Source organism: Porites lutea, chromosome 3 (genome assembly GCF_958299795.1).
Source record: "Porites lutea chromosome 3, jaPorLute2.1, whole genome shotgun sequence".
Classification (NCBI taxonomy): Eukaryota; Metazoa; Cnidaria; class Anthozoa; order Scleractinia; family Poritidae; genus Porites; species Porites lutea.
Window position 1 is genome coordinate 12,323,357 of NC_133203.1, and position 24,138 is coordinate 12,347,494.

Sequence of the window (24,138 nt, forward strand, 5' to 3'; positions counted from 1 at the left end):
AGCAGACAATGCAAAACAAACAAGAGACTAGGTCATTTTTTAGCCTTTTGAGCTGTCACAACATCCTGATTTAATCCATTATCCCGATTACAGCTCACAAACCCAAAACAAACTAAGTGGGATGCTTTACAACACTGAAGCGTCACACGTCCTGCTGAATACACGCTCCTGATTGGCTCTTTTCGCTCGCAACAATTTCCCGCTAATTGGCTGTTTGATGTGATTGGTTGTTGAATGGCTTACTTTTGAGAGGCGCATATCTGCCATCATTTCTATAACACTAACCATGCATCGGTTGATATTCTTTAGACTGGAAAAGTGCTCGACATAGTCCATGAAGCTCTTGATCTCTCCCCGACAACATGTTCGTGCTCTTTAGCACACTGTGGCTCGCCTTTACTCTTCTGAGAAGTAGCAGTGGCCAAGGTACTGTGTAACACGAAGCGATTCCCTGATTATTTTCGACATGATTTCTTGTCCTCTCCGTGTGCGCTCATTCACCTTACAACCGCTAGAATCCTGCTTAGTAGGGATTCTGCTGTTTGATCGTTTCCCGGGTCGGCTAATCTCGCGCCTTAGCCGGCTCTTTTGTGAACTGCTAGCTCTGTTGGTTTTAGCTTGTTAGAATTAATCACGGTTTGTGGATTTAACAGAAGAAATAATTAAGACAACCACGCGAATCCGAGTGAATCTTCTCGCATTGAATTGAATGTAAATTTCCGGTGGTTCGATTTTTGGTCTGCGGGTAGCTGGGATTTACGTCAAATGGATCGACTTCACCGTCACAATTCGTTACTGCAGTTGTTCAGAAGTCTTTTACACTTATCATTTTTTGGTTATTTTATCTCACAGCTCATCTTCCAGCCATCAGTTGCTGCTCCAATGCCGCTGAATTTGAAGCTTGCCAACATCACTGTAATGAGGTAATGTTCATGCTACATACGATCTCTTTTATCTTGCCCGGCGGGACATATTTGAAAATCCAAGCGAACTGAAAAGCAATGGTTCATTGTAAATAAATTGTTCTTTTTTATCGTCCTCAAATACGTCGAGTGCGAAATTTTTCTGTGCATTTTGTATTCACACTTCTGCAAGTTTATTTTAGACCGGAGGCAAATTGAATTCAAATGCTTACCACTAACATCTGTGTATGTTGTTTTGATTCCCTTCTGTCAGTTGGAAACCGAAGGAGACCTCAGTTTACGCTATCAGAAATTACGTGAACTTCCCAAACATTGCCCTGGCCATTTGGTGAGTAAAGTTTGATATTCTCTGTTTGTTTGAAGAAGTACTTTGTCGCCTTTCCGTGAGTATCAAAGAGGAAAACAATTATCTGCAAATGCCCTGCAGAAGTGCAATAGATAACCGGCTTTTTCACCGCCCATAACACTAATTCTGTTTCTTCTAATCCTCTTGTTTCAGGTTTACTTTTGGCGGTGCCTTAATGATTCAAATCCAGGTAAGAAGTGTGTAGGAGTAGCTAGTCCTATCTGCTTGCATTGTCACTTTAATTTCCACTAATAACTTCTGCAAATAAAGGTCTTGCTTTGTATAATAGGCCAATTAGCTTCGGTCTAAGTTTCGTCGCCTTCGTTTTTAACGTTAAAGAGATGCATGATATTGTGAACTGTGTGTACTTTTAACTTTCACAGACACTATAGTCGTTTGCGCTTTAAAAGTAACGAGGTGAGAATTAGATTTCAAGCGAATTACGTCCGAAAGGTCGCGCGATTGCGTGGCTATGTATGTGAGTGTTTATCCATGCGTTCCGAATTTATCAGCGTTATCCTGGCTTTGGTGAGGTTTAATTTTTTACTCTACTTTTGTCAGTGGATTGGAGTTCCTTCAGTTTAGATGTAACTGATTACTTCATAATTGTCAAAGCAAAATCCCACGTGTTTGAGAGCGCTTTTTTCTTATCATTGACTCGCTGTTAATAGCAACCTTTTAACATAGCATCATCTCCAATGCAAAGCGGGCTTAATGGCAAATTAATTGGGCTGTGGCATTGTTTTTTCTTGGCCAGTTATTTTTTCGTTTCATTCGGGACCATGAACCGTTAAGAAAGGTTTGCATGATTGTATGCGAAGTATTTTAGCGTTCGAAAATACAACACTTGAAAGGGCAAGTATTTTTTGTATCGTGGACAGAAGAAAATCATATACGGTTTTGTGGGGCTATCAAGTTGAAACCGATGGTGTTAGTTTTTGGTTTTTCTGAAGACTAAAATTGTGTTTTTGAGATCAGCCAGAGGCTAGTATGAATAATTAAGCTTAATCAACCTGAATTAAGAATTAATTTTCGTTTTAAAAGCGTTTTGTTTGAATTCGAGAATTGCATCGTGATGCCACTTCTGTTTAATGTCAAGAACTATTCCATATTCCTCTAAATGGTTTTGTTCAATCTGTTTTCACAAGATTCCCCCCACAGAGCGATTTGGCAGTGATCTTTTGTTTGGGAATGGAAGAGAAATTATGCGTTTTAATGGGGTGTTAATATTATTTTATCTAGGCATTGAAATAATTTGCTTTGGGCGACCAACACTGATGTAGTTTGTTCGACACGATGTAAGCTTACATCTTACTGTATTTGTAAGCTTACACATCAAAGCTCTTTCTTTTTGTAGTATCCGACTTGTATTTGTTTGTCGCCTTTTCCAAAAGAGTCATTTTTATGGTACATGGATTACGATGGTAACTGTTTTATGTTTCGCTAAATTAGGCAAGATGGCCATCAAGAAATGTCGCAGGCATACACAAAAGAGAACAAGAATGCTTTTTATGTGTCGATCGGGTTTCATTTCATTTACTGCCAGATCATATCGCCAGTATAGTTTTTCATTCTTAACCAAAAGATTTTCTGATGGAAGGATAAAAGCAAAGTTGTGCCTTCTACTCTTTCTGGTGTACGATATAAAGCTACGTATACCACCCCTAAAAAGGTAGAGGGATTCGTTTGTAGGGAGAGAGGATTTTCTCTCAAATGTTTCCAGTAGAAGTTTTCCTCCAATTTTCTTGTGTTGCCATCCATTTGTCATTTTTTCACTGGGCAAAAGTCTTCTATCATGTTTGTTCCATTTGGTCTTTTATAAAGCTTCGTTTTACATAAATTTCTATATGAACTCCATTAAGAAATAAGGATAAAGTAGCAAATAACTTAATCTCAGATACTGATTTGAGCTTAAATCTTAGATTAGAAATCTGATATCTCCGTGGCAAGTAAATTTTGATTTTGGAACATTTTGCAGTCCATTTAAATATTAAGGTATCAGCCACAAAGCTTTTAAGTAGCTAAAAAGCGATCATATTATCAAGTAATCCTTTTAAAGTATCAGGAATCCATCTGCTTTTGCAAATGTGCTTTATTTTAAACATTTTAACTCGTTTTTCTTTCATCAGTTCACTGTCATATCATGTTCAGTGTTATGCATTCTATTGTTCAGTCCCAAGCAGTGCAGTTTTGTTCAATGTTGTTCATTTTTTAGTTCTGCCGCCCTTGGCTCAAAGCTGTCAACTAAAAATGAATAATTTGGTTCAATTTTTTAAAAACCCGTGTGAAGTACATTGAAATAATGATAATAATAAAAAAAACTGGAATTATTATCACTAGTACTGACATTTTTTAAATCTTGGCACAGATCTAGGAATTCTCCTTGTAGAGTAAAAAACAAATTGTTAAATTTTTAACAATATTTTCCATCACAGTTATTTTGTAGGTGACATATCTATCAGCTCCATAGATCAGACGATCTTGGATATTAAGCTACTTGTGCACGTGGTTCAATACACATTTATAAATGGCAACCCAGGGCACAACTGGAAAAAAAAAATGGAGATAATGTCAGTGAAGAAAGATACACACAGTGCAACTATCTTAAGAGAGTTAATAAACATTTAAACATGCAATTTGCTCTGAATCCTAAAACCGAATATAATCTAATTTTTGAATAGTTATGTATGTTGTTCGTTTTTCACTTAGTGAATGTTTATATTGATCTATAAAAACACCTTAAACTTGAAGAAGTGCCTCCTTGCTTAATTATATAGACCGTACACAATATAAGCAGTGTAACTCATGGATAAATGTGTAGTTTGTACAATGTATTTATACAGATTTTACGAACTGAATATTTCGATTTCCTATTTGGGTTAATGATTTAAAAGCTTTCATACTTGGGAAGCAACAGTAATTAGCTGAGTCTTGAATGCTACTTTGTGGGTAGACATTGTGTGTAATTGAGACAAAACCATGCATTTTAAAACTGAATTATAATGCAATCAACATACATAGACACTAGGTTTCTTATCAAAAAATTGATTATGTCTTGCTCAAGTGATTGTGCTTGTGAACTTTGACCCTGATTTTACTCGCCAAATGCATTGACAATGGTTTGGGAAGCGTATTGATTTTTTTGTAAACTGTATTGATGATGATGGATGTTAAAAATGGGAAGGTGCCAAAATATTTCAAATACCAAAGTTTTTCTTACATTTTGGGTTGGGAAAAAAATTTATGAGTAAGAGTTATTTCTATAGACTTAAGTATATGTAAATGCCTTAACCAGCTGATTTGAACTCATTAATACTTTCTGGAAGGTTGATAAAGTTTAGAAAGTAAAGCATTGGTGTTTTAGTAAGCTTTATGTGATTATTATTGTGTTATATATTGTGTACGTATGGATTTCTTAATGAATAAGATTAGAGGCTTTGGGTGTGAATAGGGAAATGGGATGAATCATTGTCTGCACTGAATGTTTTTTGTTACAAACATGTCTTAAATTGAGTTAAAAGTGTTTTATAGATTCCATGGTGCCATTTTTAATTTATACACACTTTGCTACAGTGCTTTTTAAACAAATATTTTGGATATATTGTTAATGTTGTTTTCTCTGGTTCTAGAATGCTTAAAAGGTAATTTACACTGCAGGGAATTGAATGCTTTCAAACAGCCTTGTGCAAGGTTGTCAAAATAATTTGGATGGCCATCCATCACATTGAAATTATCATGATAATATCTCTGTTTAAAAAATTATTTGTGTACTGTGAGCCGTTTACATGTGGCATGGAGTAAACTGTTCTGATTGTTCAAGATCTTTTATTTGTTAAGACTTTTGTAGAAAGATAATGGAATGTATCTTCCCCAAATAATTTTTCCTTCCCAGTCTTTTGTTTGAGTCCAGTCAAACATTGACTTGTTAATTCAGAAGTTTTAACAAAGCATTATAAATCCCATTATGTAACCAGCTTCCCATTCTCAACTTAAGTCACTTATTGGCAAAACCCAATCCTAGAGTTCACTGATCCCGTCTGTAATCAATGCATCTCTGGTATGTGTCACCTACTTATCAGTGCTTCCTGTGGACTGTGTAATGTACCACAATATTTATTATTAGACCTTTTAAGAGAGGGGGCCATTTTGTGCTTCTTTGTTTCCTTTTGTTGTCATGTTTCAAAGCTCACAATGGCATCTGGTCTCTGAAACATGCAGCTGCTAATGGGATACTTTGTTTTTTTTTTTTTTGTCTTGTGATGCCCAGGAGGGCAAGTAGTATTTGAGAGACACTATGGGGGAAATATTCAGTAATGTGTTTAGAAATATTTTGTCTTGTAGGTGGCATCTTCATTATAATAAACCTCTTTTTAAGCCTGTGTTGCTACCCACTCAATATGACAGAATCAAAATAACTACTTAAGTAAAAGAGTGTTAAATGGACTATTTATGTGTTAAGACATTGATAAACCTTTTTCAGTTTTGTTGCTAATAGTTGAAATCCCCAGGTGGTATTTTTTAAAGCAGCAAGGTCAGTGATTATTAACTAATCTCTGGGTTGTTTTCAAACTTTTCTTATAAGTTTTCATTTGTATCTATTTTGGCAGAAATCAGTCCTTACATTGGAACAAGTCCTTCCAACTATGCCAGAACCTGTTGCCTTCTTCCAAGCTCTCTTAAATGTCGCCGTGCATGTCGAGAAGGAAAACTGGATGATCCGAAATCAAATTGCTCCAAGTTGGAAGAGGTAATTAAGTAACAGCCTCATGGGTGGTGATTGTTATGCTAAAAGTTTGTTCTCATTGTTCATCGTTAGTAAGCCATGGCCTGCCCACATCTACATGCAGGCTCTGTCTGTATCCAGACCTCTCTGTGAGGCACTGCATTTCTTTGTAATTTTCTATCTTTTTTTGAGTTGATTTTGTTTTATTTTAACCCAGCAGTTTCTCTTGGATAGATTAAGACGGAATTCATCAGGAAATTGAGTAATTTTAATTTTCAGGGGACAAAAAGCTTGTACAAGAATATTTTGAGCCATATCGCATTTTTTTACACTTTTCAAGAGCCATAAGTGTAATAAGTTATATGAAGTAACTCCACAAAAGGTTCTTATGGGAGCCTAAGAAAATAAATTTTAATTTTCACAGGAGTTGCACAGGTAATATCGTCATGCAAAAGATTTCGTTCAATTTTGTTTTAAACTTTAATGCCACTGGTAGAGTTTTGTGGTGTTAATTTTCTTCCCATCAGTTAGTATTGTGTTGCAACTGCTATCTCCATGTCAAGAATTGAAGAAACATGCCCATTACAAATTTATTAATACTAAGTAGTACTTGGTCTGGTTTGTGATGGCGTGACAATGAAAACGTCTGCTTAACACTTACATTTTTGGCTAATGGCAGCTTCTCCACAAGCTCTAAAACATAGGTGCCTTACAAAGATGAGTGCAGAGTCAACTTTCTATCTCTTTCTAAGTGGACACCTCTAATCTAAGATTGACAGCTTCATAAAGAGTTGCCTGGTGGTGATCCCAGCGACCCTTCCTTGCTTCTTTTCACTCATTTTACTGTAACCTAACGCTATAAGACAGACTCAGCTCAAGTTGTCAGCTGGGGCCAGTCCCAAGAGTGGTTGACTGTTCAGTCATTTCCTTTGGAAACTGACATTAAACCTTACATACAAACCTGGCCCCAGTTGTTCAAACATTAGATAGCGCTATCCATTGGATAAATCACTATCCAGCAGATAAGTCTTAAGGAAACTAATTGTGTTATCTGCTGGATAGCGCTATCAAATGTTTGAACAACCAGAGCCTGATGGCAAAGGAATGATTTAATATAATTATATTTAGTTAACATCAACAATCACTTCTAAAGTGTACTGTGCTCACCAAGTTAATTTTTTTGTTTTCTTTAGAGTGCCATGTTTCGATGTGTTGAAAGATATCAGGGTGAGTTGCTTGTGTCTTAGTGTACAAAGAAAAGTTAATTTTAAGTCACGAAAATTTTCTTGTAGTATTTTGACTGAATGTTTTTGGCACTGCAGCATCAAGACGTTGTTGTAGGAGTACTTCATCAAAATGTATGAAGGCCTGTCAAGTGGTAAGCATATACTGTAAATGATGACCACATATAAGCACCCTTCCCTCCCCCACCCAGTTTTAGGCCCATCTACCTGTAAACAAAAAATCATCCAATTATAAACGCCTGTCTAACTTGTATTAAAATGAGTTTGATTTATCATGAAGATTTGGCGCTTAACACGATCATAAGGGGCCTGCAGAAAAATGGTCAGCGTGCATTTGCATGAGTCCTGGGTAGCCTGTGGTGACTAGATCAAGAAGAGAAAAACACGGGTAACATTTTTGTGTGTGTATGATCAATTTTGGTCAAATTTTCGACATTTTATTGACCTCAGCAGCACGCGAACTCAAATAATGGCGACGGAAGACAAAAATCTTTCAGCTTCAGTTATATTTTTGGGGATTTTTCTCGGTAATGGTCGTGTTTTTCGATGAATTCTTCAGCGAACCGCGAGGCTTAAGATTCAAACAGTTGAATATTTAAGTGTGTGGTGCTGTCGAGGAAAGGTGCTGGATTTATAGGCTTGAAAGGTAACTCAAAGCAAAATTTGTCATTTTACAAAGAAACATATGCAAATAGCACCATTTTGCATCGACTAGTCAAAGGTTTTAGCCATTCTTTCATAGTTTTAACACTGTTTATTCTGCTTTCTTGGTCCAAAATAAAGCTTGTGTGACATTGGATCGATCTTTCTTACTGGCTTTGAGATATGTTGCTGTGTGGAGTAATCATGCGGGGATAAACTTTATAGGCAACTCTTTTGAGACATATTTTTGTCAAGTATTTATTTTAAAAAAATTCTCAAAAATAGGATAAAATTATTTGGTTTTCTGGTACCAAATGCATGGTAGCTTCAATTTAATGTATCCCTAAACAGTCTGCATCAATTTTTGACATCATACTATCAAGATTGATGCCATAATAAGAACTAAATTTTTTGTTGGTAGTATTTTTGGCGGCCTTTTCCTTCCCAGGAACTTGCGAACGAAAGGGTTAATAAAAAACCTGTAATGCAAAACATATTTTGATCAGCACAGCACTGCACTGCTGTAGCTTGTTTGAAGGGCTTTTTCTATTCTAGTTATACTCCCTCTTGGATATAAGCCCCTCCATTTATAAGCTGTCCTAAAACCCTTCACAGATGTATAAGTCCAGCCTGGCTTATAAGCCATAGTTAACAATTAATACATTGTAAATTTTGGGTTAATGCATTATTTTAAATTAAACATCTTTAATATGTACACCCACCTAGTGATTTTGGTGTTTTAAGCAAGCTGATTGGTTTGCCTGCCTGCCATATTAGGATATTGAGTAAAACCCTGACTTCTCATGTATAAGATAATCACCTGCAGTATGGCATGAAATCCGTGTTCTACCAAAGATTTAGTTTAGCAACGTTTTACAGTGTGACTACCCGAACCGGGCATGTGGAAGAAGATTATCCTATCACAACATTTTTGAAAACAAAAGATTCTCAATTTTTTTACGCAAATGGACCATTAACATTCACAAATTTGAGGGCTGTTTCCTGAGAGGTCAAGTAGGTTCAAACAGTTTAAAGTTTCCAATGGGTGCATAGCTGAACCTTACATTTTATTGTTTGTTTGCAAAAAAAACATAAGAATCTTTTGTTTTCAAAAAACGTTGTGATTGGATAATCTTCTTCCAAGTGCCTTGGCTTGGGTTGTTGCACTTTAAGCCTCATAAGAAAAATCTTGGCCTTGGAGTTTTTTTTTTAAGAAAAAAGACCAACTATATTTGTCATGGGTTTTGTACATATAACCCAAAGTTAATTTATGAAGAAAGGCATGTACTGGACATGAATAAGGGTATTAAACTGAAGTGATAGTTTGATATGTAGGGGTTATTGAAAGCAGTAAATAAGATTGTGAGGGGTGTGGTGGAGTGAGGGGTGGGGGGGGGGGGTACTTAACACCTGTGTAGGGCAGGGCTTCTGCTTGCAACTTCCTTTATCTCACCTCCTACATAAGGTTAGATTTGACATGTACTTTCCCTCCACCCTGCTGTATAAATTATAATAACTTTCAGTGATTCGTTCGGCAGGTATTTTCATCAGATCAACCCCCATCACTTAAGGCAAAGAATGATGTGAAAAAGACTTGTGCAAGATATGCACAACATGTAATATCTTGTGTAGCTAACGTCACTGCTGGCGTGAAGTCATGCTCTGGTGAGTCAATTTTATTTATGCTCTCTCGGTACAATGCATAGTTATTAGGTGTAGTCTTGGATAAACATTTAAGACTAAAAATCTGATTTTTATGGAAAATGATATTTTTCTTATTGAAAAATGTGATATTGCCAATATAATGTTTTGTTTTTTGTAAATTTATAAATTGTACAAGCTACATACAGTACAGTACAGTACAGTACAGTTAATCCTCCAATCAGTAATCATGTTCCCTTGGAGTTGCATGGGTGACTACATGGTCAACCAATGCAGTGAAACCACTCTTATCTTGTGTAGACCTCTTTGCTTGCTCAAGAGACATTTAATAAATGTAATGTTTGACCGTAGAAAGCTAATGTTTGTAATAAATGGTTTTCTGTTAACATGAATTCTAAAGTGTGTTTCTTTCCGACAGTGCCAGAATCAGATTCAAGACGTAAAGGTGATTATTTATTGTTGTTGTTGTTATTATTATTATTATTATTATTTAAAAAAAATATATTATAAGTGTCCTCTTTGTTTGCTTGTTTCACGTTATGTGAGAGGTGTTAATTGTGTTTTTTCTTTTAGTTTTGAAATGCTGTAAAAGACTTCAAAATGATGATCTAAAATGTAAAAGAACTTGCCGGCAGGTATGTCATTGTATTAAGTGAACACCTGTAATTTTTCTTGTTATGTTTTTCTTTTAAATCTGGTATTATTTCATTAATATATTATTTGCATTGTATTAGGACCTACAGTCCCAGAAAAGTGGCACTGCGATGATTTCAAATCTAGTTAAGGCTTGTGGAGACCCTTTTGCACAAAACAATGAAAAGGTATACTTGACTTTTACTACTGCTTGTTGGTCTAACATGGTCACCAATATTAAATATATTTTTTACAGTTTACAATACCACTATTCATTCCTCATTGTTATGTCCTAATAATGGTCGAGGTTAGAGAGTTTTTTCAGAGTACTGTGATAATAAATCAAAGAAAATAAGTCAAGCACAGTTCACTTTTGATATTAATGATGATGAACTAGTTTTGAGTTCTTTTGTTTTGCTCTTCAGCGTAATGGGTTTTGGACCTGTCTTATTGAAAATTCAGAAAAGAATCCTGGTGAGTATGAATTAAGTACCATTTATCAGTGTAGCAATTTTTCTGGTGTCAATTACAAGAACTGTTAAGTAACTTAGGGCTACTTGAATAAGAGTTTTAAAGGCTATATTGATGTTATAATATACTAGTGTGTCTGTAAGTTTGTAGAAGAATCTTAGTAATGAAAAAAATAGTTAAACTTCTTGTATCTACACTGATTGTCAATTCCCTTGGTCTCGTAGTCTTAATTTTAGTCCTAATAATAATAATAATTTTTATTATATTATTCATGAAATAGAGTAAATAAGGAGGCCAAGGGAATAGAGAATCAATGTAGGTTAAAATTGAATTCTAACCAGTAACACTCATGGTTATTTTTTACAGCTCCAGTTTGTCCCACAGGAACACCACAGCCACCATCACCTGGTAAATAAATTGTATTGGACTAAATTGACCTTTTAATATGCTTCAAGGCTGAAGGAAAACTTTTATGATAAAATGATGAAATAAACAACTGTGGGTGTGTATGGCTATCCTTCTTGATTTGATATAATTTGCCCTGCATATGTTAGCAAAGTTACATTTAATGACAAAATTCTTTCATTGGACTGCACAGAAAAACACTTAGCGAGAGACATCTTTTAGTTATAATCACCATGAATAATGCTTTTGTTCATTCTTATTTCAAATAATTTATTTTAGGTATGAAGTCTAAATGTTATTTTCTTTTTCTTTTTGTGGAGGGCAGGGGTAAGTGGGGTATACTTCATAATGGTTTAGTTCTCACGGTGTAAACAAAATGTTTGAAAGTTTGGTGTCTTTGTGATTTAAGTTTTAGGAATTGACAGTGCTAAACTTCAGTGCTGTTCTAAAGCAAAAGATTCTGGCTGCTGGCGTCTTTGTATTCAGGTTTGTTTGTTTTATAAGTACCTCTGTTCTTAACGAATATTTTTCAAGATCCTGTGATTGTTTTGTTCTGAAATTAGTATTGGAATTATATAATAATATTATGGTGACAAATGGAACTAGTCTGTCTTATTGCAACATAAGTATATCCCCCCTTTTTTCATTTATTCTTCTAAGGTATGAAAAAATGTTTGATAATTTCTTATAAAATACAGTCACCCCTATTAATATTGGCACTCAAGGGGCCACAGAAAGTGTCCATATTAATGGGGTGTCTGTATTATTAAGTGGGTGTCGGTAAAGCAGGGCTTGAGTGACTGTACGGGATTTTCATCCGGTTTCACTTTCTGTGGTAGGTTCAGTTTTTGGCTGCAAAATATTTATATTCACTGAAGTTTTTTAGCCATTTATTATACTTTGGTTTTTCTTTGTATGTAATTTACCAGGTTGTTGATTCCATCCCAGAGTATATTTCACTACATACCTATTATAGACATAAATCCAAACACATGACTCATGAAATAATTTGTTGAATTTGTATAGATGTACAAATCTAGTTGGGGCAGGAACCAGAACTGGCGTGAATTTGATGGAAAGTGTGGTTACAATCCTAGGGAGGTATGATGCACTCCAGATTTTAATGCTTCTTTATAATTCATAGTTCCTAAATACTTGTAGTGGTTTGGTATCATTAAATTTGTCATGACTTGTGTACTGAATCAATTGATTGTGCTTGTTCTATAGGTCAGTATGATGAACTGTTTGGCTGATGGTGAGTAAACTTTGAACCCTTAAATTCCCAGTATCCACTTCCAATCCAATTCTTCACACTGATCTCTATAATTTCCTTAAAGAATTTAAAGTTGAGTGGATTTGGTATAAGATCAAACCATTTCCCTCCAGGTATCATTATGGGTTATGCGTGTGCCATTTTGACTTTTTTACATAGAGATGACTTCCCAGTGAAAACTTAATTGTCTCTGCCACAGGCAGCCCAATAATGAATGGTTTGTTATCTCTGCATGGCCATCAAACTGAGCTATTTGTCAAAGCCTGCCATAGATCAGGTCTAGTGATATAGATGTAACAACTGATATTGAGATAATGTTTTCATGGAGACAATGTTTCAGGCATAAAGATCCTACAATTTTATTGTTTTGTTTACAGTTACTGAACCATGCCAGTTGGGTTGCTCAGGGCTCAGTTTTTGCACAAACTTCAACAACAGGTTTGTTTAAATATTGTCATAGACTACAAAACAGTCTGTATTTTTGTGTATTGAAGTACGCATGAACAGTCAATCAAAAGACCTGGAGGGATGCTGAAAATTAGGAGCTTGGGAGGGGCTTAAGTGCTTCATGCACATGAGACTGTTTTGCATTGTAATAGTCGCATGTCTTTCTCCATAGACGCATGCTGTTAAAAATCCAAATGCATACAAACATAATTTGCTTTATCTTTCAGAGGTTAGATTTATGAGTATATTAGCCTCATATAAAAATAAGGCCCAATGATTTGTTTGATAAATATTAAATTAGTGGCCTTTTCTGAGGTGTAAATGTTTCTTTAGTTATTAGAAACTCTGATCAATCAATCCTAATCCTTAGATGTATGTTGTTATTGCATTGTAGACATACTGAACTGTTCCGTAGCTGTAAAAGGGCTTCAGATAAAAATGCCAAGAGTTACATGCTAGAGTGGACTAAAGGTTACATCCAGATACCTAACTCTGATATCAAAATACCAATTATGGACATCAAGAAATGTCTTCCTGAAACATGGAAGGTGTGTGCTGTCTTCTTAGCTGTAATGTTGGCTAGGATTTTCGCTTTTGTTGGTGCGATTGTTTTTGCTCACTTCTTAATACCTCTTTTCTCAGACTTGTGTAATGTTTCTTATCATTTTTAGACTATACTGTTCTATCATCATAAAGTTTATAATAATAATTATTGCTCATGTACATGTACATAATTGAAGGACTTGTTGTGTAGTAAGTAACCATTGAGCTTCTCTCCTTCCAGGCAATTGCTTGTATTCTTCAAATTAAGCCATGCAGCATTAAATCTCACAGAAGCACAATCTGCAGGTTGGTGGTAGAAACTGACTGTCATTATTAATTTACGTTTTTTCAGCTGTGAGATGTTGCACTTCTGTGTGGACACCCGTAAATTTTAACATATGTCGATTGTAGTGTATGCTGTTAAAGGACTCAAACTCTTAGTTAACCCCAGAGTTTAGGTCTCCCAGAAAATTAAAGCATTTAGTAAGATTTATTATGAACATGTCTGAGAGACTTATTGTTTGTAAGTCAAATTGGCCAAGATTGTCCATATAGCATTTCCCACCGTTGCCAATTCGTAGTGTTAGTCTTAGCTAGACTACATGAAGGTCTATTATCCTATTTCCATCTTTAAGCTGAGTGTAATTGTATGTATATTGTACTTTTAGGCCAGATTGTGTTGAAATTTTACAAAGATGTCGCAATTCAAGCTCTGATATGGGAGGCTTGTCAGCTGAGGATGTGTGTGATGCACTCTCACCGCCTGACAAACATGCACCATGTATTTCCCTCAAAGAATATTTAGGTATTTACATGTCTTTTATTATAGCCTATTTTTAAGCTCTGTAATGTTCTGATTGCGAACATCTACGCCCTTCTCCTTGTAACGTCATCTGAGTGTCAGTTTGAAAATTGTGTTTCAACAGTTGTTGATAAAGAAGTTTTGGTAAACTAAAACCAAGTTTTCGCTATGGCAAGGGCAATTGACTATGTAATTAGCACTTTTTGTTTGGAAACTTTTGTGTCTTGTGTTCAAAGGATTCAGAAATTTCTTTTTCCAATATTTTTTTTTGGTTGATTTGTTAGTGCATATACCTATCGTTTCAAGCTCTTGACACAAATCTCTGATGCAGTAGGAAGTGTTTTGATATAATTGACAGCAGAGTCAATGTGTTTCGGAGAAGAACTATTTAAAAACAGCGAACAATGTTATTGTTGTTTTTCAGTACCCAGCAAGTATGAAGATGTGACAGATGAAGGTATTAAAGCTTTGAAGCTGTGAATAATATTTTAATTGGTAGCAATCATAGCCATGCATAACTTCACTGCTTTAAAACTTCGTTAGCGTTTAAGTCTGATTATCAGTTTTATTCTTGGATAACTGAGGTGAGGCACTAAGATTAATTTTATGTGATGTGATTTGCAGTGACGCACCCTTGCAATCCAAATCCTTGTGGGGAAAAACAAGTTTGTGACATCAACAGACGATGCTTCAGCGCTATCCTTGACAGGTGTCAATCATACACTTGTGTCCCAGGTAAATGTTCATAGTATCTTACACCATCTTACTTCATAGGGCCTGTTCTGCCAGGGCTGTTTCATTATACAAAATACGGTACAACTGAATAAGAAAAGGGAAGTTTTAGCAACAACGATGGCGACGGCAAGGACACCGTTAAAAAGCGATAGGTTTAATAACCTTAATAACCAACCAAAAAATTTGTGCGTGCATTACACTTACACACTGTACACTTCGTTGCTGTCCGGCACTGCACGACTACAACTTGAAATTTCCTAGTGCTGCATTTTACAGAAGACAGATAAACACGACGGCGATTTATTCTTTCACTTTCTAAGCTTAGTTCGGACCACAAGAATTCATCTGCTGTGTAATTTACCTCCATTTGATCTTGCTTAAACACTCTTTTGTGTGTTCGCCATGGACGCATGCAGACACAAAAAGTTTCTGGTTTTCAGTCAATTTCCATTTTGTTTTATTGATGTACCAACATCGTTTTACACCGCACAGGTTGTCCACTTGGTGATGAATCCAGTTTCCTTGTGCGAGTGGGAGAGTTTGCCAGGGTAAGCAGTCATTACGACAATGAGCTGTCAATATATTGATTGTTTTTTCTTTGTATACATTTATCCTCGATCGATTCGGTCCCTGGAGGTATTATTAATCAGCAGGTCAGTTGTTATGTTACCCAGGAAATGAGGGCACGCGAAGGGTGATTCGTCGGAGCCGATCCAGCGAGCGGCAAAACGCGGGAGAAAACCTTTTCACGCGATTTTGAGCGACGTAGGTCAGACAGAAGTGAACTTTTTGCCGTCTTAGGCAATGGTTTTTCCCAAATTTTCGGGCAAATTGCTTTTATAAGCGTAAAGACACTTAAAAGGGAAAAGGCGTCACTTCAGTTGACGTTCGTCGCTCAAAACGTCTTTGCTTAATCTCTTTAATGACTTCCCCTTTGTTTAGCTTAGTTTTATTGTTCATTAGGCGAAAATAACCATAACTGTCGAAGGGTCATACATCTCAAATGATTATGGTTAAAAGAGAGACCCACGATTTGAAGGTTTTGTTACTGATCTTAGGTGCCTGATCCAAGTGGAAGAGCCGGCTGCTATAAAATTTGTCACTGTGATGGTACATCAAAACTCAGCAAATGCAAAAGTCTGGACTGCATTCGACGAAAGCCTTGTTACATTCCGGGCAAACCTATGGCCATAAGTGAGTGAAACCTTGTTGGCCATTGTTTATTTCATATTTTGTCTTTTCCAGTTACATTTTTGTATGCTGTGTGAAACAAAACTATGCAACCCATGACGAAGTTAAACAAAACGCGTACTTAAACGTTACATTTTACCTGACTGTTCCTTCCAAGCTGTCTTTAAATTACAGAACTTCTCTCTTCTCTGATAAACATCCTTTTCACAGGCTCTCTATTTTCCCTAATTAACAGATCGTCGACCGCCAGTGAGAAATAAAAACCGCGGGTTATTTATTGATCGCAAACTCAAGGGGGTGGGGTGGGGAAAAGAAAGAGAGAAAAACGTCTTTGAACAGGCTCCTGATCAACGTTTAATTTCTTGGCATGATTTTTCTGCAGATGATGGTGAGTTGTTTATGGATGACTGTAATTTATGCACATGTTTCTCTGGAGAGGTGACTTGCACCAAGAGGCAGTGTCCAGCATCTGTGCTTTCACCAGAGTATAATGCAAGTGAGTCTTTTTCTTCATTTTCAGTGCAATTTAGTACACATCTTAATATTTAGGTGGAAAAAATAGTGAGAGGCTTTCTTCTCTTGATTGTCACTTCATACTTGTTTAAAACGTCGATAGCTACTGAAATTCCCTGAGAAAGTTTGCAAGTTGCAAGTGATAATTTTTGACCCGCATTATTAAAATCTCGGGCCAAAAAAAACGCTTTTTCCTCGTCTCCCAAGGTTGAACACCCGGCCGATTCAATTCGTGCAAAACTCTTTATTTTGAACTAACATTCTTGACACTTTATGTTAGGTTTTTAATGAAGCATTGTTTATTTAGTATTTATAATCGGCAAAAGACACTTTTTTTTACTTGATAATGACGTAAGTTCAACTTCAAGACGTCGTTTGTTTTTACTTTTTTTAACTTTTTAAAAATTATTATGAGGAAAAGTCTGCCGAATTCGCTTGTTATTCCTACGGTTTTCACGTCAGAAATAGGTGGAAGGCACAGTTACTGCGGTCGAATGTCTTTTATTTGCTGGCGGGATTTAATTTACTTTCACGTTGAAAAACGGCGAAGAAATTATTAAATTGACAGATGTCAACAAAAAGCAAAGCCGGACCTCACTTCAAAGACAGTTATTGTCTTATTTCTTGGACTAATATATCTGCTCTTTTTTTAGGCCGGCCTAAACGAAACCAAACCCCTAACAACGAGTCCATAGATACCGATTTAATCACAACTCTGCCATGTGGTTGTGATAATGTCTATCAACCATTGTGTGGCGGGGATGGCAAGACCTACCCCAACCCTTGTGTTGCACGGTAAGCAAATACTACTGAGCTCTGTCTTCGCCTTATGTAAGGCAACCTGGATTCCGAAATCAGAGAAATTATCGGTGAATTTGGAATCCGGGAAATTTTGCTTGTGGTAGCCAGAATCCTGAATACATTCCGCTTGTGGAATCTGGAATCGTACTAACGATTGGAATCCGGAATCCAAGGTTCCACTGACAAAGAATCCAGAATCCACTAACTGGAATCCGGAGTCCACAGCGTGGAATCCAGAATCCAAGCCGAGACTGTCTTGTATTCCCTTACATGGGGCGATTGGTTTAGTGCCGGCTCTGATGATAGGCCACACGACCCCATTTAAGTTTTTGAACGCATGCAGACTTAAGAGTTTACGTCTCTGTTCTCACGTGAATGATATCATCCTTCTATGAACTTGTAGTCTGGAGTGGACTGTTTACGAAAGTATCGGTTTATGACCGTGTGGTTGGAGATCAAGTAGCCTGCTTAGCAGGCGTCGAAAGGGGTAGGGGGGTAGGGAGGAAGGGAAAAAGAGGGGGATTGGGGAGAGAGGGTTAGGCTCCCTTCCCTTTTTCCCTCTTTCGCGCTTTTCTCCCTCCCCCTCCCCTTTTTGCGCCTGCCACGTAGGCAAGAGATCAAGTTGTTAGTAGAGAGGGATCGTGTGAAAATACCTTAGTAGGAATAATAATTTTATATGATTACAGTATATGATGAGGCTGGGCATGACAAGAAGAATTACACCGATCTCGGAGGGTGTTATTCGCCTTTGCGTAATAGCTCCTGCTTGCGTGACTTGGGAAGGGGAGAGCGCGAGGTGCGCGAACCCATCGCGCCCCCCTCTCTTTCCCTTTCCCCTTTCAATGCCTGTCACGCTGGCTTTAATGCCCCCATCGGATAAAACATTCTTCATTCAACATTGGTTGACACAGATGTAGGTTACTACACGCCTGTGGTCACATACCAGCAATGATCGATTGTTATTAAGGTAGCATGCCGTAATATTCCCTCTGTGGATCCAATAAAGGACGTCTAATCAGTTCCTAGAAACTCGTGTGTTCAAGTTTCTTTAGAAGCTTCCTCTGTGTCCTGCTTATTTGGCACTAGCTGGTGTGAACTGAGAATCAGTTCTCGTTTAAGTAAGACTGTTTCAGTTGTTCTTATATTTTCTCTTTCTCTTTTTTTAACAAGTTGCATGGGACTTAGGAGTTCTGATTACACAGATAGTAACTGTGCTTCTATCGATCCTTGTGAATCAAATCCTTGTGCTGCAGATGAAAAGTACGTATGAAGAGTTTTTGCTGTATCCCCGTCTTTTGCTTTTTTGCAAATAATATTATGTTTAAGTGTTTTTGTTTTTATTAGTGTAAACTTTTATGACATTGTCAGAGTTTTCTCGTAACGTTCACGGCTTATTTCATTTATTAAGGTTGCTATCTGAACCTTCTTTAGCTATTGAACTTATATGGGTGATTTGATTTTGATTTTCAAGGTGTATTGTGGAAAGAAAGACCTGCCTCTCCGTTCTTGATCACTGCAGCCAATTCTACTGTGGTAAGTAAATTGAGTTATTCTTTCATGTTAGGCTTGCGCCAAATAGACCTACTGCTTCATATACTAGTAATAGACTGTCTATACTCATGTATTTGTATGTGTAAGCAGAAGAATTTGACTCAGTACTTCTGTCAGTTTTTTAAAAATATTTCTCAAGCTTTGATTTTTTTTTTGTGTTGCCAGTTTCGGAGGGAAAGTACTGCAGTGATCTTCAGCTGGATCCAGTTTGCGACACGGACAACCGCCAACACCCAAACCTTTGTTCGTTACAGTTCAACGGCAAGAGTCTGGCATATAAAGGTTTTTGCAAGGTGAATAATTGTGTGAAAAAAAAAACAAAACAGAAAAGTGCGCAAAGATACCGTTGCTGTTTAAAGTTATAGTGTCCTGTTGATTTAAACTTTTTGGAACTCTACCTGCCATGTTCGGTGTTATTTTTAATTCAGTAAGAGGAAAATATTGCACTTGGTGATCAGCTTGCAGCTTCATGATTGACTTTTTTTTATTTGATAGGATGAATGTAAGCCCTCGTCCTCTGCCGTGTGCGGAGTGAATGGTGAGACTTACTCCAGTACATGTGCAGCAGACTCAGCCCGAGTTGTTATTGATTACCGCGGTCGCTGCAGGGCAGTTGGAGTCGGAGATGGTGAGTATATATGTATACCACACTACTGTGCAGGATTCGTAAAAAAACAATTCTCGACAGTTTTGATTTAGAATCGTTTATACACTTGCCTTAGTTGTTGTGAACTGGTCAGCGGACTAGAATTTGACTGACAGTTCACGCTGAAAGGAAGGACTACTGAGAACGTACCACTCGCGTTTGGAGTGACTCTTCACAGTAATGACATCACGGCTTACTAACTTAATTGACGAGTCAGGTAACCATCACCTTGGATACATACTTAAATTCTGATTCTAAACTGAGACAGGTTATAGAAATGTGAATCACTGCATGTCATTCTACACAGTCCTAGCCAGCACGAAGAAAACCTCGTACGCATTTTGAAACCATTAGTAACCAAAAAGAGACGAGCACCCCTTCCTTCTTGCGATCATAACTCCCTTAACGTCAAGATTCTGAGCAAACTGTAGAAGAGGAGCTCTGAGGTGTTAATGTGTGTGTTTGTAATCTCAGGAGATGAGCCAAGATGTAAGAATGTGAAGTGTCCTAAGTTGAATCCACCTGACTGCAAAGGAATCATTCCACCTGGGGCTTGCTGCCTTCACTGTGGTAAGAATCTTTACATTGAAACCTGCGATACTCATCCATTTGGTAAAACATGAAAAGACAAAATATACTTCAGACTTAAACCTGCGATAATTTTGGATTTTTTTTCAATCGTAGAGTCTCATATTGAAGTTGTGGAAACTTCGGTGCGGGATTATGTATTTGTTTTTTTTTTCGGATGCATTTACCTTGGTAGATGTTGGAGTACCTTAATAGCAAAAGACAAGTGCCCTTTTCTTGTACATGTACCGTCGTTTGAGAAATTGAAATAATTGTCATTAGAATTCATCTCGTCATTAACTCTTTTGACCCCTCTGACTGACTGTGCGTCGTGTCAATGAGAAAATAATGATCAAGGCATAAAGGGCTAATCTTTGATTTTAAGTTCGGTCACGTTGTGCAAAATTGTATAATGTGATGCACGGTACGAAAGTTACATTGATACAGGTTACAGGCTGTGAGTTGTAATCACATCTTTGCATTCGCCTTACCGTGACAAAAGCTGTGGCTTGTTGGGGTCGTGCCTTAATTTTCATCTAAGTCACACTTTTCTGTGTCTTTTAGCCGCGGAAGTTCGAATCCTGTACAGTCGAAAACAGCTGATGAAGAACAGAGAAGGTTTTAGCATATATGAGACAGTCACACTGGAACAACTATTTCTGCTCTTGCGGCGTCACATTTCCACTGTAAGTACAATAAATACAGTATGAACATGTGATGAACACTTGTCTAAAAAAACTGAATCTAATAATCGGTCGCCGCTGCTCTCTAGCTTAAGAGCGCAAGTAGTAACATCAGAATCATAGTGCGTTCGGCTAAAAGAAGTCCGTTTAGTTTTTAATATTTTTCTTTCAGTTTTGTTGACGAATATGGCTGTCCAGAGTGACAGTTTGAAATGGGCAATTTCCAATTTGCAAAATCTCTCACTCTCATAGCGAGGCTAAGTGCAAAACCTTTTTTTGAAAATGAGTTTCATTGCAGGAGAATAAAAACGCATTTTCATATCAATGGCTTCGCACTTAGCCTCGCTTTGAAACAGGGGCTCGGAGCAAATCGGAAATGACTCAGTACACTTTTTTTGAAGCCACTGGAAAAAAGTCTAGATTCTGAAGCATACTTTACTTTTGATTAAGTGTTGCTTACAGCTTGCCTGTAAATTACTTTCTGTTTTCAGACTGAGTGCGATCTCTTTGGGTATCACAGTCTTGAAGGCGATATAGTGGTGTTGGTAATGGCTGTCACGGGAAAACCAACAATCCTTCAGGTATTACCAGACATGCCAAGGCTTCACGTAGATGTTCAAAGCTGCTCATTATATTCGTCATGTAGTTCTTTACAGAGACTCACTTTTTTTTTATACACAGATTTTCTTGTCAAACTCGTTCCAGGATCTCTCTTCTCCCCATCCCCGAGAGTGAGACTTGGGACTAGTCCCCAGGGAAACGAGGTCTCTTATTTTCTAAACTTGGATTTTGTTTTGGTCTTTATAGGTTGAAACTTGTAATAGTGAAGCCCAAAGGCTGGAAGCGTTCATCAACACAGGAACTCCTGCATTCACTTCAGATATAGTGTTGTCAGCACTTAAAGGCGCTCGCTCACGGGTACCATTACTTTCAAGAAAGTCACAACAACCGGTTTCCAACGTTCGCAAGAGTAAAGCGAGTGTGGTGAACAATTCATTAATTGTGTCATTGTTACCTATAATTACGCTTCCTGTTATTCTTCGAACAGGTAGAAGTTAATATTCAGAGTTCTCTCAGAGTATTTTTATGACATTGCAATGAATTTATAAATGTAAAGAGATTAAATTATTGTATTTTTGAGGATAAAATTTTGAAGGACACAAAATTAGTCAACTTCACAGCTTTCAGTGAAATTCGTTGTTTTTTTTTTTCGTATTTGTAGCGATTATTTTGTAAGCTAGGAGAAGTTCTTTTAGGTATTTCGGTAAGGTGCGTGTTGAACTGAGTCACTGAAGTTTCGTTTCAAAGAGGCGCGTCTAAACACGACTTGAGGTGTCGCCCTCATTTAACGCAGTGTTCTTTTTTTATGCAGCGTTCATCTTGATTTCTAGTTTTGGCAGCAGATGTTTTAAAAGTAAGGAACTATTTTATACGTTGAGCAGTGTTATGCGTCTCTTCCGCGGGATAGATCGAATTAACATGTCATTTTACGCCTGCTATCGAAGAAAGGAAAATTTAAAAGTGAAGGAGCTGAAGGTCGTGAAGTGAGTCGTGTCGAATTTGTTTTATAAATAAACGATAGAAGACTCTTAAAGGTAATATATATAACTTTCTTATTCTCAAGAAAATTTTGTAGGAAGTTTTGTTTTAAAAAAAATGTTGAGTTATTCGTCGTGAAATGAGCCGTATTGACTCAATTTAAACGTTTGTTGTTGCGTTTCGTAGAAAAAATTCTGATCAAATATTCCTCCCAATGCTCGTTTGAAACGCAAGGCTTCACTGTCCTCTTAAGTTCACCTCCAACCAAGGAGGTGAAGTGTTAGGTCGGAATGGTCATATAAGAAGGCTTGCGGACAGACCGAGGGCATAAAAATTGTTCTGTTACTGTTTTTGTATTACTCGAACTCATACACTCATTCAATAAATATAAGATACGTAATATTTATTTATAAAAAACCGTTTAAAATTACTTCTACCTCTGGTTAACGAGAAAAATTCTTGTAAATACTCATGTTACCAGAAACATCTAAAACAAGATTTGTATATACTAAATTAGGTCTTTCTACGATGCAAAACAATTAAAACATTTTGTACAATTCTGTGTTGTGCTTTTAAAACGCTTTGCACTGTTTGAGGAGTTTGTTATTCATTACTAAACAGCTGCTGAAGGTCTTCGATCCACCTGGTCAGATTTCTGTTTGATCCATCCGTCTAAAAAAGAAGAAAAAATGAAATGAAATGTGACCACGTATCTGCGACGTACAAGGATGGGAAGATTGCATGAACAGGTTTTGAAAGAGATTGCACATAATGTGAATTCCTTTCTTAACTGTTCTCTAGCACTTCGCCAGTTAAGTTTGACCGTCACTTGGAGCACAATTTGTGATTATCAATGGCTTGGCTATTTCAAAAGAACACACGAGCGATTAAAAATGGTTTTAAGTGCGTGAGAATCTCATTCTCTGCTAAATAGCATCTTGCCAAAGTAATAGTGATGACCCGTGGCAGCGTCGATGGTTGTAGGGTGGCACGTTCGCAATTAACAAGAGAAAGAAGACAAAATTTAACCTGTAAACGTTCGATTTCCGTCTGGTGAGAACTTCCTTCCACTCGGACAACTTGAACATCTCCCCGACTAGTGGACACAGGATCGACCTTCAGAGTGCATACTACTTTACCACTCCTCCCTAACATCACACGGATTCGCCCGTGACTTGGTTCCCAGTCCATAGCGTAACTAATCGAAAATTGAGAAAAGGTTACTGGCTGGTACAAGACTACAAACAAGAAAATATAGTTAACGAAAAAGAAACAAAAAAAAAAACACCATTGAATTCCCTCCTTAGTTGCATGTTTACGATCGGTATTTTTTGTTCATCAACAGCACTTTAAAACTGTGCGCGGGTAAGGTCTAAACCTCGCTAGCTCATAGAAAGGCAGGCGCCACGAAATACATTTTTTTTTGATCAAGGTTTTTGGGGGAAAAATTTCAGCAAAATGCTCTTTTTTCCAAACCAAACAGTGTATTATGATTAGGGGTACTTACTTCGGCCATTTTATCTCGCCATCTCGGTAAACAGCTTAACTAGCCCTTTTCAAAATAACCTCTTCAGTCCTAGTTTCTCATAAAAAGCACCTTTCTAGTCACAACCGATATTTAAACATGATGAAACTTCTCTACCAATTAATGGATCTTTAAACGGCGAGGTTTCATTTGTCGTCCTTTAGAGGGGTTTTGCCTTGTTATCAGCCCTCCCTCGGCTCTTACGTGGCGCGCGTGCTATCCTTCCCGTGAGTGAGGTCCTGCACTCTCTCTTTAACTCTGGTTGTTGAGCCT

General features: G+C 37.2%; 2 protein-coding genes across 3 annotated transcripts in view; one reads left to right on the top strand and one right to left on the bottom strand.

The window, feature by feature from the left end:
- On the top strand, positions 1-22,899 carry LOC140930503 (reversion-inducing cysteine-rich protein with Kazal motifs-like). Of its 2 annotated transcripts, XM_073380220.1 has the most exons (34): positions 4-426; positions 853-923; positions 1,177-1,251; positions 1,423-1,459; positions 5,877-6,016; positions 7,186-7,219; positions 7,315-7,370; positions 9,417-9,543; positions 9,959-9,985; positions 10,114-10,175; positions 10,275-10,361; positions 10,599-10,647; positions 11,011-11,052; positions 11,459-11,535; positions 12,076-12,150; positions 12,277-12,304; positions 12,700-12,760; positions 13,164-13,317; positions 13,554-13,618; positions 13,981-14,117; positions 14,539-14,571; positions 14,739-14,849; positions 15,342-15,397; positions 15,908-16,043; positions 16,423-16,536; positions 17,207-17,348; positions 18,525-18,614; positions 18,826-18,887; positions 19,071-19,198; positions 19,401-19,533; positions 20,026-20,121; positions 20,683-20,804; positions 21,293-21,382; positions 21,609-22,899. In XM_073380220.1, exons 1-34 carry the CDS (start codon positions 363-365, stop codon positions 21,858-21,860), a joined length of 3,033 nt encoding a protein of 1,010 aa, XP_073236321.1. In that variant the 5' UTR covers positions 4-362; the 3' UTR covers positions 21,861-22,899. The 2 variants fall into 2 exon arrangements, with proteins under 2 accessions (XP_073236322.1, XP_073236321.1); XM_073380221.1 differs by lacking the exon at positions 14,539-14,571 and having other exon boundaries at positions 1-426.
- LOC140930507 (uncharacterized) overlaps positions 22,886-24,138 on the bottom strand; it is a 14,895-nt gene continuing 13,642 nt past the window's right edge. Inside the window, exons 11-12 of the mRNA XM_073380226.1 lie at positions 23,370-23,538; positions 22,886-23,012 (exon numbers count right to left, since the gene is read on the bottom strand). Of these exons, the coding sequence (XP_073236327.1) occupies positions 22,944-23,012; positions 23,370-23,538 (238 nt within the window). The 3' untranslated portion in view covers positions 22,886-22,943. The remainder of the gene's footprint in view (positions 23,013-23,369; positions 23,539-24,138) is intronic.